Source organism: Thalassophryne amazonica, chromosome 4 (genome assembly GCF_902500255.1).
Source record: "Thalassophryne amazonica chromosome 4, fThaAma1.1, whole genome shotgun sequence".
Lineage (NCBI taxonomy): Eukaryota > Metazoa > Chordata > Actinopteri > Batrachoidiformes > Batrachoididae > Thalassophryne > Thalassophryne amazonica.
Genome location: NC_047106.1, coordinates 106,679,354 through 106,698,449, shown reverse-complemented (window position 1 = coordinate 106,698,449; position 19,096 = coordinate 106,679,354). Strand labels below are relative to the sequence as shown.

At 40.2% G+C, this 19,096-nt stretch overlaps 1 protein-coding gene across 1 annotated transcript in view; it reads right to left on the bottom strand.

The window, feature by feature from the left end:
- Nucleotides 1-453: 453 nt before the first annotated feature.
- The window catches only part of b3glcta (beta 3-glucosyltransferase a), a 577,905-nt gene continuing 559,262 nt past the window's right edge, over nt 454-19,096 (bottom strand). Inside the window, exons 14-15 of the mRNA XM_034168392.1 lie at nt 10,519-10,663; nt 454-956 (exon numbers count right to left, since the gene is read on the bottom strand). Of these exons, the coding sequence (XP_034024283.1) occupies nt 789-956; nt 10,519-10,663 (313 nt within the window). The 3' untranslated portion in view covers nt 454-788. The remainder of the gene's footprint in view (nt 957-10,518; nt 10,664-19,096) is intronic.

Sequence of the window (19,096 nt, the reverse complement as noted above, 5' to 3'; positions counted from 1 at the left end):
GATTGTATTATTTGTTTTTCTTTCCTTTTTGCACATTTTGGTGATTTATAAACATGAAAAGGCTTTATTTTTGTAATGCCTAAAACATCAGCACAGAACAGTATATGAAATTAGGCTTGCATCTTCGTTCCTTTGACAATACCTGATTTGTCTGGAGAAAGCATGGATTGCAAAGAGGGTGTTTAACTGAATTTAAAGTCAGTGTGAGAGTTTTATTATTTTTGTCCTCCCCTAGCACCAGCTGGATCCTGATAAAGATTCCCCATGTTGAGACTAATTACAAACCTTCAGTCTGCTGTTCACATCTTTAACCCAGACCTAGATGATGTTTTTTCAGACTGCAGCTTGTTCTTGAGCTTCATCTCGATTGTCCTTAAACCTGTGCATAAAGGCTATATTACTGGCTTAAACAAAATCTTTTCAAAGGCCTCCAATAAGACTGACAAGCAATGCTTTCACAAGTAATGATAATTTTATATCAAAAGAATGCACATTGTACAGCAATAACAATACATGTGTGGCGTTTCTCCCAGTGAAGATGTCTGCTGGTTTCAATGATCCAAAACTATTTAAATACACATAAATTTCATCATGTAACTCTTTAGCATCAGCTGTGAAAACACTCAAATACATACACCAGCTTGCACGTTCCCTCTTAATGAGTGTTCTACATCAGCAGTATAAAAACATTTACATTATTTATGGCCACATCCAGACAAGATTTATGTTCTGCAACAGAACAACAAAGACACACTCACATGTATTCCAGTTAATATATGCTAGTACTATTACAACTCCATCTTGATTCTCTTTTTAAGTCCATCTGTAGCTTTTGGGCTCAAGTCATCCTTTAGCCATTTGTTGAAAATAGCAATGGGGTCAATGTTCCAGTGTTTATGAAAAGAAATGGGCACCTGGTGAGCTAAGAAATCCCTGGCATAGTCCTCTGGGCGTGCCTGAAAGGTAAGATGAAGTACAGTCATTTATATCTGGTAGCAGTCACGGGAGGCTGTGTTCAAATGCTGCAGAGAGCATGAGTGAAAACACAAAAGTACAAGATTGTGTCTGACAAAATAATGAATACTGAGGACAGAGCAACTGATTCTTCTGTGATTACACACATTATTTAGTACAATAATCAGTGAGTGAAACACATGACAACACTGTGCATCAGTCAACATCTATTTGACTGATGCATGCACAATTTGGACAAAACTGTTTCCCATGAACTACTGAGGCCGTGCGGCCTACAGAGGCTGAATTTTTCTTACCACAGTTGTCACACTTCTCATAATAACATAAAACGTATTTAACATGCTTTGTCAAAGCAGCTCTCAGTCCCAATCAGTCAAGTCAGCTTTCTTCATATCCACACCCTCCGTCTGCTGAACGAAGAAAACCACAGAGAGAGCGAGAAAGCTGGAAGATGTGGAGGAAGTGAATGGAAAGTGTGAAGGATTAGTGAGGATTAAGTGAGGACAGCTATGAAGAGGATGATGAGTGGAAAGGCAGTACATCCTGATGACATAACATTGAAGATGTGGAAATGCTTAGGAAAGATGGCAGTTGACCTTTAAACCAGGCTGATTAATAAAATACTGGAAGCTAAGAGGATGCTTGAGTGGAGTCAGAAGTGGACTATAGTGATTTTTAATAATAAGTATAAACTGCAGTATAGATGTTTCAGGACATAAGGCCTTTGCCTGGCAGTCCCACTTTGATTACATTATTGGTTTCTCATGACTAATTTGAGATGTGGGCTCTACTCAAGAACTTTGTTTCTGACAATGGATTCAATCACTTTCAAAACTACTGAGTTCAAACATAGGGGATCATGATTGTAATGCAATTATCTTTCTTATGGGTTGGCGTCAGAGGCAGTTTCTCTAAGACTGCAAGGGAAGCTCAGCTTCCCCTAAAATGTCTAAAAATTAAATCAGAATCAGCAACTTATGACAAACTGACTCTATTGTGTTAACGTCTCATAAATATTTTTTCTCATACTGTCTGTGGTCAAAGCATTTTCCTGTAGTTTGCCTGGAAAGGTTTTTTCATTGCCACGAAACATGGCAGTCATTGGATAAAGCCACAATTTTGTCCTGCCCCCGGATGCTGAGCTTCTCTGGGGGTGAATGGAGCTGTGGGCAGACCTGGACGCTGGATTTCTGCACGATTGGATGAACTTTTGACCTGTTTTTGAACTGTAATTTATAGATGAAACATTTTCATGTAAATTAATTTGTATTTTAGATAATGTCTTGTTAGTGTAGAAAAGCTCAATCAGGGACGGGAATTGAAAACTAGCAGTAGCTATACTCTGTGTGCATTGCATCAGCTGCAAACTTTGTTTTGTAACTGTTTGATTGCATTGACCCTGTCAAATAAATAAATAAAGAATAAAAGAATCAGACGAAAGGCTGAATCCCGTTTTGATTGACAGCTATTGGAATGTGAGAATTAGTTTGCACATTTTTGCATATTTATGCATATTTAAATTTATGCCAAAGTATTTTTGTGCGCTATAAATCAGTCTGTTTTAAAGGCGCACAGAGAACCACACTGGATTAGACGTTATGTGAGAAGATCTAGGTGAGTTACTCTCTGCTTCATTCTTCAGTAATTATTTAAAAGTCAGGAACCTTCCGCATTGAAACCAAGCGCACTAACCACTTGGTAATTGTTCCATCATAAAATACTGTATGTAGCAGAGATATAAATTGTGAAATGCTTGTGCAACTAGGGAGTGTTATGAACATTTTACATATTTGAATTTATATATAAATAAATTGACAAATTTTATAATGTAAGCCGACAATGAGCTTCCCCTCTTTGACAGACCAGCAGCCGCCACTGGTTGGAGTGATGTTTCTCCTGCACCAAGGAGATGGGAGTCATTACAGGTGATGGAAGATTTGAACATAAACATCAGTGGCTTGGCAATCACTTTGATTTGAGGAGGTGGAGATATGTGAACAGTCACATGGTTTCATGGTGAAATGCAACATTAGGCATGTGAAGTTTACTTTTGAGAGTGCTGATAAAGAACTATAGAGAAGATAGAAGGAGTTGCGTTGTATGTTTGGTGATTCACAGAAACCTTACAAAAGTGTGCTGACTGAAGTTGTGGCATTGTGTGGCAGAGCTCCAGACTGCGAGGGAATAGTTGCATTTTGCGGCCATTCTTTCAGACAGGGCAAGGTTGTTGTTGTTTTTTACAACTACTTGCACAACCTGCAAATTTACTGACTTTTTTCATGTTGAGAAATGAGAAGGGAGGGAAGCTGTTTGCATTATCAGTGTGCTAAAATTTCAGTGTGGAGGAGATTATTATGATTATTATTCACCATTACTTTGTAAGCTATGTAAAATAGCTGTCGGCCTGATCTGGGGTTTGATTTGGGTTTTCCCTCTCTTTTTTCCCCTTCTCATGCCCCGGTCTTGATTTACTAGTTATTATATTTTCATCATGTGATTATTCTCTGTTCTGTTTTGATTTGTCACTTTGTTTTCTTTACTTGTTTCTTTGGCTTATCATTTTGTTCTAGTGTTCTTCAGTCAGTTGTGTTTTATTTATTGTTTAATTATCACTTGTTTTATCTAGTTCCTCTCATTTGTAATATTTGTTGTACAGTTATGTCAGGATTTGTTTTCTGTTATTATTTAGTCACTGCTTTTTCTTATGGTTTGTCTTACCGCCTTGTTAAGTCAGTTTTGGTTTAATTTTGTATTTATCTCTATTTTCTCATGCAGTTTTTATTAGGTTATCACTTGTTTATTTTACTATTAATACTTGTTTAGTTTTGCTTTACTATCTATGCTCCATGTTTTCTGATCAGTTTGTCATGTTCCAATTTGGTGTATTTTGTCTTCAGTTGTAGCTCTGTTTCACTCCATGCCCTGCTTCTGCTCTGTTCTCATCCCTCTCACATCTCTGTCTGTGTTGTCACGTCATTCCACTAGCTTTGTGCCCTGCTCTCACACTTTGTTCCAGTCTGCTTTGTGTTCTCACTTACTTAAGCTCTTGGCTCCAGCTCACGTGTCTTTGTCTGTTACTTCACTCCACTCTGTGCTTTCCTTCCTTCACTATCTTGTACTCTGTACAACCTTTGGCTCCCCGGTCACGCCCCCTTCCAGAGACCTCCACGCACCTGCTTCACATCACCCTAATTTGTTAGCTCCTTATTTAAACCATCACAGTCTCACAGCTCACTGCCAGGTTGTTGTCGCTTTATGCACACATCCCAGCCTCTGTATTTTGTCCTGATTTCTTGCTTTGCCGTGTACCGCGTTTTGCTCTGTTTTCCTGGACCACGCCTTTTTGCCTCACCCTTGATAACCGTGTTTGCTCGTGCCTGTGAATCCTGCCTGAATATGACTGCGTTCTTGCCAAATCCATATTGTGCTTCTGCTCCACTGACTGATCACCTGTGTGCTGAACCTGAGCATGGAATAAAGACCATGATTACTCACATGCCAAAAACAAGTCTGGGAGTCTGCTTCGCGGGTCCAACCTCTCCTGGTGTCCTGACAATAGCTTTAAAGTAATGTGTAACATTACTGTCATATTAATGCCACTTTCCATTGACAGATTTTTTTTCCAAATATGGTTCCTCCTGTCGTGGCCCTGACAAGTTGCTGACTATGATGAGGGAAAATCAGACACACCACTTCAATTAAAATGTGCCATGGTGAAATAAAAATTAAACAGCATATTGTAATTTCTGTATTTATTACCAAAAATGCATCAGTCAAAATGAGTATGTCAGGATTTCCCTCAAAGCCTGATTTTAACTTTTTTTTTTTTACCAGTGTCATGTGTTAGTTTCTCCACTAGATGGCACCTTCAGTTCTGTTTCACACATGGATCAGATGAGTGACTGATTATTGATAGACTATTTAAACCCTGACTTTCTGTTCATGGATTGCCAGATATGTGTGTGCCGTGTTTGTCTGTTGCCTTGCTTGCCTCGATTTGCCTCACCAGCTTCCAGAGCCACTTTCGATGATCCAGGCAGTCTCCAAGAGGATCAAACCTGAATGCCGCCCTGTGACCTTGACTGTGTCCACCAGCTGTGCGCTTAAGACGCTGAAGCGTCCCGCAGCAAAACCTCAAGTAACCTCGCCTCCCCTCTAATTCCCGCATTAGAGCGAACTGTCTTTTCCTGATGTTCCAGACGATTCCGGTATGGCTCCCAAGCGGAGCTGCATCCTGGCTCTGACTTCCTGCACAGCAACGTCACTTTGGAACTCCTCGGAGCAAGGCACAGAGCGTGTCTCGACTACATGCCAATTAAGTTCCTCCTCATCTCAGTGAGATCCCGTTCTCACTCATTCCTGTTTGTGAGTCTGCTATGATAAAGAACTGTTCCAAGAACTATTCCTAAGAACCGCATGAATTCTGATATCAAACAATTGAGAACCCAGCTGCATCAAGTTCTGCTTAATTGGAACTGCGTTACAACAGGCAGCACTTGACCTTTGGATACAACTACAGCTGCTTTTGATACTGTTGACCATAAAATTTTATTACAGAGATTAGAGCATGCCATAGGTATTAAAGGTACTGCACTGCGGTGGTTTGAATCATATTTATCTAATAGATTACAATTTGTTCATGTAAATGGGGAATCTTCTTCACAGACTAAGGTTAATTATGGAGTTCCACAAGGTTCTGTGCTAGGACCAATTTTATTCACTTTATACATGCTTCCCTTAGGCAGTATTATTAGACGGCATTGCTTAAATTTTCATTGTTACGCAGATGATACCCAGCTTTATCTATCCATGAAGCCAGAGAACACACACCAATTAGCTAAACTGCAGGATTGTCTTACAGACATAAGGACATGGATGACCTCTAATTTCCTGCTTTTAAACTCAGATAAAACTGAAGTTATTGTACTTGGCCCCACAAATCTTAGAAACATGGTGTCTAACCAGATCCTTACTCTGGATGGCATTACCCTGACCTCTAGTAATACTGTGAGAAATCTTGGAGTCATTTTTGATCAGGATATGTCATTCAAAGTGCATATTAAACAAATATGTAGGACTGCTTTTTTGCATTTACGCAATATCTCTAAAATTAGAAAGGTCTTGTCTCAGAGTGATGCTGAAAAACTAATTCATGCATTTATTTCCTCTAGGCTGGACTATTGTAATTCATTATTATCAGGTTTCCTAAAAGTTCCCTGAAAAGCCTTCAGTTAATTCAAAATGCTGCAGCTAGACGGGGACTAGAAGGAGAGAGCATATCTCACCCATATTGGCCTCTCTTCATTGGCTTCCTGTTAATTCTAGAATAGAATTTAAAATTCTTCTTCTTACTTATAAGGTTTTGAATAATCAGGTCCCATCTTATCTTAGGGACCTCATAGTACCATATCACCCCAATAGAGCGCTTCGCTCTCAGACTGCAGGCTTACTTGTAGTTCCTAGGGTTTGTAAGAGTAGAATGGGAGGCAGAGCCTTCAGCTTTCAGGCTCCTCTCCTGTGGAACCAGCTCCCAATTCGGATCAGGGAGACAGACACCCTCTCTACTTTTAAGATTAGGCTTAAAACTTTCCTTTTTGCTAAAGCTTATAGTTAGGGCTGGATCAGGTGACCCTGAACCATCCCTTAGTTATGCTGCTATAGACTTAGACTGCTGGGGGGTTCCCATGATGCACTGAGTGTTTCTTTCTCTTTTTGCTCTGTATGCACCACTCTGCATTTAATCATTAGTGACTGATCTCTGCTCCCCTCCACAGCATGTCTTTTTCCTGGTTCTCTCCCTCAGCCCCAACCAGTCCCAGCAGAAGACTGCCCCTCCCTGAGCCTGGTTCTGCTGGAGGTTTCTTCCTGTTAAAAGGGAGTTTTTCCTTCCCACTGTCGCCAAGTGCTTGCTCACAGGGGGTCGTTTTGACCATTGGGGTTTTTACGTAATTATTGTATGGCCTTGCCTTACAATATAAAGCGCCTTGGGGCAACTGTTTGTTGTGATTTGGCGCTATATAAATAAAATTGATTGAACTTATGAACTATGAACAATTCCTGAACAGAGAACTTTATTTCTTAAGAAGTGAACTTTATTTCCTGACCTCTGAAACAACCTGTATTAAACCTTTTATGAATTATGATTGTTTTAAGGCTCCAGCATTACGAGTGCATTCACTCTCCCTGTGTGTCTTTATTCCACATAGTTCCTGGTCTCGGAGTCAAGTATTCCACCTGGTCCTGAATCCTGAAACCTTAGTTGACATTATCCTTCAAGACTGGCTCGGCATCAGCTCCCTCATTTCACCGGCAGGAGGTGGGCCATCTCTCCACACTGCAGGCACCCCAGTGCAGCACCTTTACTTTAATTATTACAAATCAATATATTTTCCTTTGTACTCTTCTTCGGTTCCAGCTCCCTGCATTTGGGTCCATTGCCTGCAACAGTTCGGGCCAACCCGAACCTCTAACCGTAACAGAGTAAATGTGAATAATTATGTTTTAGCTTGATTTAAAGTGCACACCCCTAAATTTTCTGCTTGTGGGCCTAAAATTTTTAGTAAGGGGCCCAAGTGCACCTAGTTAAAAAAAAAAAAAGTCTGGAGACCCTCCTGAGTAGGTCTGGAGTGGCAGAGATGTATGTGATAGCTGCGGATGGTATTTGTATTTTTGGACTGAAGATTTTAGTGGATAGCTTGGGGTGGGTGGGAGAGCATAGATGCATGAGCAGAGTGCCCAAGGGGAAAGTAGGGTCTGGGGGCATCTCCCCTGGGAAATTTTGAAAAATGAATGTGCTTTTTGACAAATTTTGAGGCACTCTGAGGCATTAAAAATTGTTTTCCAAGTATGCTTTGATAAGCACAATCAAGACAAACATTACGTGAGAACAGAACTTTGAAAGAACCGGTGACATTATAACATACAGTTTCACAAACTAAAGTGTACTGAACATTATCAAGCAAGACATATTAAACAAAGGAATGGAAACTAAAGGCACTGGTTTGCCATCTGCAGTATACTGTATACATCCAGACCTGAGGAGAGCAAATCGGGATGTATGTAGTACTGTACAGTGACTTCTTTCGCATCACAATGATGGAAAATTATTTGGATTCAAACAGTATAATAGTGATGAAGGATAGCTATCCTAACTATCCATTGTGGTGGAAGCATCATTGCAACACTGATGACTATAGTCATCGATGTTACATTGTTTGAATCCAAGTCATTATCCACCATTGTGATATGAAAGAAAAGTTATATGCAGTCTGTGGTGTGCATTCTGCCTTGTTGCCTTTCATTAGGGCCCTTCACACATAACACAAAGTTGGGCGAAAGAAGCAGAAACCGGTCAAAAAAACTGCAAACAAAAAGCGAAATAGGGAACCGTGAAACATTCTACCTTCTCTCAAGAGAGACACACGGTTGGACAGGCGTGGACAATACCGTGGCAAAGGTTTCGTGCATGCTCGTGTGCGTGCACAAAAGCAGTGCGAGCACCTGGAATGTGTGGCATCACATCATGCCGCTGCTGTGGGGGAGGAACTCCACACCAAAAACAAAAAAGCCCCACAATTTCTAAGATGTAATCCCCTCATCGAGCAGACAATATAATATGATCCTTCTGTTCCTCTGTACATGACCCATGGTCACAGATGTCAAGTCATGCAATGACATGAATGAAGCAGTGTGCTCATCACGTTCACGTCTGCTGGCCCCGCATGTCCAGCCAGCCCCGCGTGTCCAGCCCACCCCGCATGTCAAGTGAGTGGCGCATCGAAGGACACCGTGTTATCAAAGGACATCTGTCATGTGAACGAAAGGTGACATGGGTGACGTGACATTTCTGATCGGCAGCTCAGTGTACACATGATCAGACTGTCCTTTTTACATGGCATAGCCTGCCAAAGTGTGCGCTGCGCAGTCGTTCCAGCCCGTTGCAAAGGCAATATGTGTTTTATGTATTTCCACATGTGGACAGCATGCTCACGCATGCACCTCATGATGGAGTCTTGTAAGGTGATGTCCTTCATAACACGATATGTGCTCTCCAGCTGTGACATGCAGATCCACAGATCCCAACAGCAGTGGCTGGCATGGACACGCCCACCTTACCGAACGAACTCAGCTCAAGCACCAGAGTCTCACTCTCTGTTTCTTTGTTGTGTGATTATTTATTTTATGCATTTGTTATGTAATTATGTATGTAGTTACTGTGTGTATTTATTTAATTGTCCTGTTCTCTGTGCTTTTATTTAATACGCTGTGCACTGAGCCGCTGTCAGCTGGAATTGACCACAGCGCGATGAGCAAAGCGATCACACATGAATGAGTTCACGCCTTTCCCCATGTTGTATTTATTTTCCACTCTGTCTGTCATGTGAAGTACAATTTATGTGGTGGAATGTTCATTAGCCTGGCTGACCAGCTGATGACACAGTTCGCACGATGCTGTGCGCACTCAGACGTGGCTGGCCGGTCCCCGTGTGATCTTGTCTGTAAATAATTATCAGTATGTCATAAGAGCATGGGAGAACGCCCACACATGTGCATTGCGTGGAGTCTTGTTCATGTTGTTAATGGCATGACATATGTCCTCCAGCTGAGTTACGAATACACACTGGTCAGCTGTCCCAGCTGGACATTACAGCCGTCCAGATACACGCTGTGCTGGACAGCAATCGCACCCCAGCCACCTCGACGACACATTCCTCATGACATCTGTGATGGGGGGTGGACACACTCGCACACCACGTGTTGGGGGGGGCACACTTGCTGCTTCAGTCAGCTTCAGTTGTGTTATGTGTGAAGGGGCCCTTATAATTGTTCTAAAATAGAATAGAAAACTTTATAAGGGCCATGTGAATGAGCACAGATGTTAAAATTGACAGTTCTGAAAACATGAATTTGAACTTTTCTTAAAACAATAGAGGAGTGTTTAAAAGGGTGATACTTTCCCTTCCAACAAGTCTGCTGATAACATTTAACATCTCACTGAGAACTGATTACACTGCAGTTTTCTCATCATCCACTGGTTCAAACGTGTCCTGTGATATAAAGCCACACTATGATTGGCTATCAGCTCCTCCTGTTTGTGCGCAAATTCCTTACTCTGAAAGTGCACCAGATTTATCTCATTAAAATGTAAAAACTTTTATTCCTGGGGAGTACGCCCTCAGATCCCCTAGACCACGACTCACCAACCCAGCTGCTGGAGCTCACATGCACTGCTTGTGTTGCAACCACAGCCGATTACTCAAGTCTGGTGTTTCCTCGTGCTTGATTGGTGGAGCACACCTGATTTAATTAGCACTGGGTGGCACAGTGAAGTGAGTTGGAAAACATGCAGAACAGGTGATCTCCAGTAGCAGCGTTGGTGACCCCTGCCCTCCACATGCCAGAATCTCACAAAATCTTGTGGAAAAAAACTGAAAACTGGTGTTTAACACATAAACGCTCCCCCACCTCAGCCAGTGCCATTTGATTACTTTGTTCTTCAGCACAAATGCAAACCAAACAGGTGTTGTTGAGTGTGAATCCAACCTGGTGGAAGAGGGGATTGTGTGTAACAGAAAGTCCAAGAGCATTGAGGCACATTCCCAGGACCATGTCGTCAGGGGCGTCATTGCTGTAGCACTTACAGCCGCTGTTGAGGAGTCGAACCACAGCTTTCCTGCTAAATACCATGCTGCAGCAACAGGAAGACATCAGAAACAACACAAAAACTCAATTTAGAAGCAGACCTTACAAATAGAGCCTGAATGAAAAAATGAATCGCTTTTTACACCTTTTCACATGTTTAACACATACAGGTTTGTTTAATTAACAATCACTAAGACTTAAACAACTGTGGCGCACAAAAGTCCACTGGTTCAAAAAACAAAACAAAACAAAAACAGTTTAATATTTCCATAGCTGTTATGTCTTCATCTCACTTTAAATTGATTTACAGTTGTATGTAAAAGTTTGGGCACCCTTGATGATTTCCATGAGTTTCCTTTATAAATCACTGGTTTCAGCTAAATATATCATATAGGAGACAAACACAGTGATATTTGAGATGTGAAATGAAGTTTACAGGATTTACAGAATGTGCAATATTTTTTTAAACAAAATTAGGCAGGTGCATAAATTTGGGCAACCCACAGAAAAAATACATCAATATTTAGTAGATCCTCCTTTTGCACAAATAACAGCCTTTAAACGCACACTTTCCGAGGGGTCTGGATTCTGGTTGAAGGTATTTTGGACCATTCTTCTTCACAAAACATCTCAGGTTTGTTGGTTTCTGAGCATGGACAGCCTGCTTAAGATCACACCAGAGATTTTCAATAATATTCAGGTCTGGAGACTGAGATGGCCATTCCAGAACGTTGTACTTGTTCCTCTGCATGAATGCCTCAGTAGATTTTGAGCAGTGGTTAGGGTCACTGTCTTGTTGTTCAACTGAACATTGTTCTCAAGAATCCGCTGATACTGACTCAAATGCATGTGATCCTCAACTTTAACAAGATTCCCAGTACCTGCACTGGCCACACAGCATGATGGAACCACCTCCAAATTTTACTGTAGGTAGCAAGTGTTTTTCTTGGAATGCTGTTTTTTTTTTCAGCCATGCATACCGCCCCCTGTTATGTCCAAATTAGTTTCATCAGTCCACAGCACGTTATTCCAAAATGAAGCTGGTTTGTCCAAATGTGCTTTAGCATACCTCAAGCAACTGTTTGTGGCCTGTATGCTTCCTCTGCATTACAGCATCATACAGCATCTCTTTGTGCAAAGTGCGCTGCATAGTTGAACGATGCACAGAGACAATATCTGCAGCATGATCATGTTGTTGTAGGTCTTTGGAGCAGGCCTGTGGGTTGACTATGACTGTTCTCACCATCCTTCGCTTCAGCTTATCTGAGATTTTTCTTGGCCTGCCTCTTCGGGCCTTAACTAGTACTGTGCTTGTGGTCTTCCATTTCCTCACAGTAGAAACTGACAGCTGAAATCTCTGAAATAGCTTTTTGTATCCTTCCCCTAAACTATGAAGTTGAACAATATTTGTTTTCAGGTCATTTGAGAGTTGTTTAGAGGCTCCCATGTTGCCACTCATTAGAAGAGATGCACATTTTTATTTTTATTTATTTATTTAATCCTTTATTTAGACAGGAAAATCTCTTGAGACTCAATGTCTCATTTACAAGAGAGACCTGTTTTGCAAAACAATAACAGTTAACAATATAAAAATAATGTTATAGTACACGCAATAAAAATTCAGAATACATACATTAGTAATGTAATTAAAAACAAGTGCAAGTGCCTATAAATGTATTTTCCAAACTTTTCAATAAAACTTTGAACTCCCCAAGTGTGACCAGTCTAGACAACCTCAAATCCTGCTGAAGCATGTTCCAAGTGGATGGACCAGAGTAGCAGAATGCTTTTTTGCCAAACTCAGTACGTATAGAAGGAACACTGAAAGTGATCAAATCATTGGAGCGAAGACTGTAATATTGCTGTTTGCATGAAAAGTAACATGACAAATATGGTGGTACCAAGTGAAGGATGGATTTGTAAATGAATGTGTACCAATGTAGGAGTCTGCGTGTGCATAAAGAGGGCCACTTAACTAAGGAGTAGAGGGTGCAGTGATGAGTGAGAGCTTTGCTATCTGTGATGAACCTGAGAGCGCCATGATACACAGCGTCCAACATACGTAATAAGCTGGCAGAGGCGTTCATATACACAATATCTCCTTAATCTAACATGCTAATAAAGGTGGCAGAAACCATCTGTTTCCTGGCATTATAAGAGAAACAGTGTTTATTCCGAAAAAAGAAGACTAGTTTTAGCTTAAGCTTTTTTAGCAAGATTTTGTGTGGCTTAAAGGTTAAATTTTCATCTAAAATAATGCCAAGGTATTTATATGATGATACAAAGTCAATTTGTAATCCCTGTGCTGTGGTAATAGCAGGGAAAGGTGAGGGCACTTTCTTTTTGTTCAAAAATAACATTACTTTTGTCTTACTTGCATTTAACTTTAACTGAAGTTGTGAAAACTGAGACTGAATGATATTAAAAGCGGACTGCAGGTGCTCAAAAACAAGGGCAAATGATTGTGCCTGACAATAAAGTATGGAGTCATCAGCGTAAAAATGCACAGCTGCATCTGTGAGACCATGGGCCAAGTTGTTAATGTATATAGTAAAAAGAATAGGCCCTGAAATTGACCCTTGTGGGACCCCCCGAGTAATGTCTAAGTAGTCTGACGTCTGATCCCTATACTGTACACACTGCTTATGACCAGTTAGATAATTTAAAAACCAACCCATAGCCTCGTCAGTGAACCCTATGTCCAGAAGCCTTTGACATAAAATCCTATGATCAACCGTGTCAAAGGCTTTGGACAGATCTATAAAAAGGGTGGCACAATAGTCCTTGGCGTCAAGAGCTTGAACTACATCATTAAAAACTTTCAAGAAGGCCGTAACTGTTCCATGTTGCTTTCTAAAACCAGACTGATGAGGTGATAAAATGTTCTTGGAATACAAATAATGTTTAATTTGTTCATTTATTATCTTTTCTAAAATTTTTGCTAAGACACACAGTTTTGAAATGGGTCTGTAATTATTTAATAATGTAGGATCTCCACCTTTTAATAGAGGTAAAACAAATGCAGTTTTCCAAATGTCAGGAATAGAGTTTTGTTGAATGGATAGATTAAAAATATGTGTCACAGGTTCAGCTATAATGTCAGCAGCTAAGCGTAGAAAGTAGGGGGGAAGCTTATCAGGGCCAGCTGATTTTTTTATATCTAAAGATTTGAGTTCTTTACAAACCTCATGGACAGACAATTTAGAAAAAGCAAAGATCTTACCAGAAACTGGATTACTGGCTGTATAGCTGGTAGACACTGATGTTAAAGAAGTGTCACAGGACAAGGAGTTTGAGGTCACAAAGTGTTTGTTAAAACAATTAAGCATCTCCACCTTGTCTGACACTGGATTTAAGTCAACCACTAACTGAGAGGGAAGATCTCCTGAGTGGGAATTACCAGAAATGGATTTAATCATTTTCCAAAACTTACGAGTGTCATTTAAATTATTTGTTGTTTCAGATAGATAATAGGTACTCTTTGCTTTTTTAATCAAGGCAGTACATTTATTTCATAATTGACGAAAATGTAGCCAATCAGCATCTAATCCAGACTTTTTTGCTTTTGCCCATAGCTGGTCCCTTTTATATAAAAGGGTTTTCAGCTCAGGAGTGAACCATGGACTGACTCGACTTTTAACCCTAAACACTTTAAAAGGGGCATGTTTATCAATAAAATCTTTAAAATTGTCATAGAAGTAAAGCCAAGCACAATTTACATTATCAATTAAGAGAATACGTTCCCAATTAAAATGATCCCACAGAAATGCCTGTTCACTAAAATTTTTAAGATTTCTTTTTATAATGATATTGGCCTTAGATTTTGGCAATTTTGTATCTCTAACTGCTCCAACTACAATATGATTACTCAAGTCATTAGCAAATACCCCTGTGGCAGTATATTTATGTGGCATATTAGTGATTACCAGATCTAGAAGAGTTGATTTATCTAAGTTTTTAGAATTTGGGCGAGTAGCAACATTTATAATTTGAGTCAGATTCAAGGATAAACAAAGGGCTTTGAAATCATCTGAGACAGGTGTCAACCAGTCCCAGTTTAAATCACCTAGTAACAAGATTTCCTTAAAATTCAATATAGATAAAGTCTGAATTAATGAGTCCAGGGTGTCACTGATGGCAGATGGTGGCCTGTAACATCCAACCACAGTTAAAGACTGACCCCTTGGCAGACTGAGGTTTAATGCTAAAATCTCAAACTGTCTGGGCAATGACTCAGTTACCAAGACTTGGGTCACAAAGTGAGATTTTACATATATTGCCACTCCACCGCCTTTTTTTGGGTGGTCTGTATGAAAAATGCTAAACCCATTGATAGCCACATCTTTATCAGTTATGGACTTTGACAGCCAAGACTCAGAAATCACAATATCAGCGTCTGATGAATTTGTCCATATTTTAACCATATCCAACTTTGAAAGCAAACTATGTGCATTTATTTGCAAAATGTGCAACCCTGCCATATTCTTCAACTCAGCTGGCGTATTACAATTTAAAGGACCAGGATTTGGTTGAATGCCAGACAACAGTAAAAGCATAACAACTAAGCTTTTTCTTGTTATCTTTGTAATAGACAAATAGCGATAGTTATTCCAACGCACAGTCTGAGTTTCTGTTACCTGAGTAGACATATTGTCATGGCCATAGCTGCAAATCTCTAGAACCCAAAAGCAGTATAAATAACATTTACAGCTTGTGAGAACAACATTTGCATGATGTACCAAACTATCATATTGATGTATTGGTGCTGATGTTACACAGTTTGGAGTTATTAACTGAGAGTTAATACTGTTATTGCAAACAGTATAACTACTAAAGCACCAAGTCAGAATAAATAGGTCAAAGTCAAAATCAAAGTCAAATAGGGAAAACATTTGCAAATGGCCACCTTAAATACCCTTTCTCATGACTGGATTCACCCGTGTAAGGAGGTCAAGGGTCAATGAGCTTACCAGACCAATTTTGTGTTCCAATAATTAGTCCTAAATGTATTCAAATCAATAAAATGACAAGGGTGCCCAAATTTATGCACCTGCCTAATTTTGTTTAAATAATTATTGCACACTTTCTGTAAATACTAGAAACTTAATTTCACTTCTCAAATATTAGTGTGTTCGTCTGCTATAAGATATATTTAACTGAAATTTCTGATACAGACAACCAATGATTTAGGAAAATCATTATCAGGGATGCCCAAACTTTTGCATACCACTGTATGTCTATTAAAAAGGTGTTTTTAATTTTAAATTTAATTAAATTCATTTTCATTTATATAGCGCCAAATCACAACAAAGTTGCCTCAAGGCGCTTCACACAAGTAATGGCTAACCTTGCCATTTCCCAGAGCAAGCACACAGGTGACAGTGGTAAGGAAATACTCCATTTGATGATTTGAGGTTGAAACCTCAAGCAGACCAGACTCAAACCCTCTGCTTGGGCCATGCTACCGACACAATTTACAAAACAAATATACAGGAAATTTTGGGCGCCCATGCCAGTGCACAGGACAGGAGGCTTGCAGAATAAGACACCACCCCCATCTCTGGTTGGAGCTGCACCTCAAACAGAGAGAAAAAACAGAATCAAGCATCAGAAAAACAACAAATATAGTGTAATTTCTCAGCATTAAGCAACAAGAAAAACAGAAGAGATACTAAGGTGATTGCCAGCCACTAGTCCTAAGCTTCAGTAAAAGACCAGACTTTAGATAAACTTGAGGTCGCGGCCTGCTCACTTTACTAACAAATGAGTTTAAAAGGGTAGAAAGCACAGTAACATACAACCTAAATTCCAATGAAGTTGGGACATTATGTGAAATGTAAATAAAAACAGAATACAATTATTTGCAAATCCTCTTCAACCTATATTCAATTGAATACACCACAAAGACAAGATATTTAATGTTCAAACTGATTGTTTTATCAGTTTTATTGTTTTTTAACTTTATTGTTTTAGTGCAAATATCTGCTCATTTTGAAATGGATGCCTGCAACATACAGTATTTCAAAAAAGCTGGGACAGTGGTATGTTTACCATTGTGTTACATCACCTTTCCTTCTAACAACACTCAATAAGCATTTGGGAACTGAGGACACTAATTGTGAGTGTCATGATTGGGTATAAAAGGAGCATCCCCAAAAGTCTCAGCCATTCACAAGCAAAGATGGAGTGAGGATCACCACTTTGTGAACAACTGCGTGCAAAAAAAAATAGTCCAATAGTTTAAGAACAATGCTTCTCAATATTCAATTGCAAGGAATTTAGGGATACCATCATCTACAGTCCATAATTTAATCAGAAGATTCAGAGAATCTGGAGAACTTTCTACATGAAAGCGGCAAGGCCGAAAACCAACATTGAGTGTGGCACTGCATTAGAGACTGACATCACATCTTAACGTGTGGGCTCAGGAACACTTCAGAAAACCATTGTCAGTTAATACAGTTCGTCGCTACATCTACAAGTGCAAGTTAAAACTCTACCATGCAAAGCGAAAGCCATACATCAGCAACATCCAGAAATACCGCCACCTTCTCTGGGCCTGAGCTCATTTGAAATGGACAGATGCAAAGTGGAAAAGTGTGCTGTGGTCTGATGAGTCCACATTTCAAATTGTTTTTGGAAATCATGGACGTCATGTCCTCCAGACAAAAGAGGAAAAAGACCGTCCAGATTGCTACCAGCGCTAAGTTCAAAAGCCGGTGTCTGTGATGGCATGGGGGTGTGTTATTGGCCATGGCATGGGCAGCTTCCGCATCTGTGATGGTATCATCAATGCTGAAAGGTACATCCAGGTTTTGGAGCAACACATGCTGTCATCCAAGCAATGTCTTTTTCAGGGACATCCCTGCTTATTTCAGCAAGACAATGCCAAGCCACATTCTGCACGTATTACAACAGCGTGTCTTCGTGGTAAAAGAGTGCAGGTACTAGACCCCGGACTGAACAACAACTGAAGTCGTACATCAAGCAAGAATGGGAAAGAATTCCCCCTACAAAGCTTCAACAATTAGTGTCCTCAGTTCCCAAATGCTTATTGAGTGTTGTTAAAAGGAAAGGTGATGTAACACAGTGGTAAACATACCACTGTCCCAGCATTTTGAAACATGTTGCAGGCATCCATTTCAAAATGAGCAAATATTTGCACAAAAACAATAAAGTTTATCAGTTTGAACATTAAATATCTTGTCTTTGTGGTGTATTCAATTGAATATAGGTTGAAGAGGATTTGCAAATCATTGTATTCTTTTGTTCATTGGAATTGGGGTTGTACTATGCCAGTATGCTAGCCATACGGAAGGGAAAATAATTGGGTCTTAAGTCTGAACTTGAAAGTCTCTACAGAATATGAGTGTTTTATTGACGCAGGGAGATCATTTCACAAAGCAGGGGCAAGACAAGAGAAAGCTCTGCGATCCACAGACTTTTTATTCACCCTACAGACACAAAGTAGTCCTGCAACCTGAGAATGCAGAGCCCGGGCTGGTACGTATGGTTTAATTAGGTCAGCTAAGTGGGTAGGTGCTAGTCCGTGAATAATTTTATAGGTTAGTAACAAAACCTTAAAATCTGATCTGACAGGAACAGGAAGCCAGTGAAGAGATGCCAAAATGTGTGTAATGTGGTCAAACTTTCTGCTTCCTGTCAAAAGTCTGGCAGCAGCATTTTGACCAAATTGGTGACCCCTAATGCTGGACAGCAGTAAACCAGAAAACAGAACATTGCAGTAGCATTGCAGAAGCAAGAAATGCATGAATCAGGGTTTCACCATTGGCCATAGACAGGATGGGATGAATCGTCACTATATTTAGCAGGTCAAAGAAAGCAGTCCTCGTAATATCTCTAATGTGGAGGTCAAAGGACAACGTAGACTCAAAAAATACCTCAAGGTTCCTAACTTTGTCAGTGTTTTTAGACATATACGAGGTCTGTTAGAAAAGTATCCAACCTTTTTTTTAAAAAAAAAAAACATATGGATTTGAATCACATGTGATTGCGTCAGACAAGCTTGAACCTTCGTGCGCATGCGTGAGTTTTTTCATGCCTGTCGGTTGCGTCATTCGCCTGTGAGCAGGCTTTGAGTGAGGTGTGGTCCACCCCTCTCGTCTATTTTTTATTGCGAAAAAATGTCTGAACATTTTGGAGCTTTGCTGCATCAATTTTTTTCCAGAAACTGTGAGAGACCTCCAGGTGGACACCGTTCGAAAAATTAATATGGCTTTCAGGGACGATTTTATGGGGATTAAACAGATTACGGGGTGTTACTGCCGCTTTAAGGACGGCCCACAACTGCTGAGAGCGCGGCGCGCTCCCAGCCCCCATCGACAGGCTGATACCCCGCTGGAACAACCAGATCATTTCCAACATGAAAGCTTTGTTGATCCGGGACCTCGTCTGACTTTCACAAAAAGGCAGAAGATGTGGACATCAGCACTTTTTCCGGCATATTCCACCGTTACAG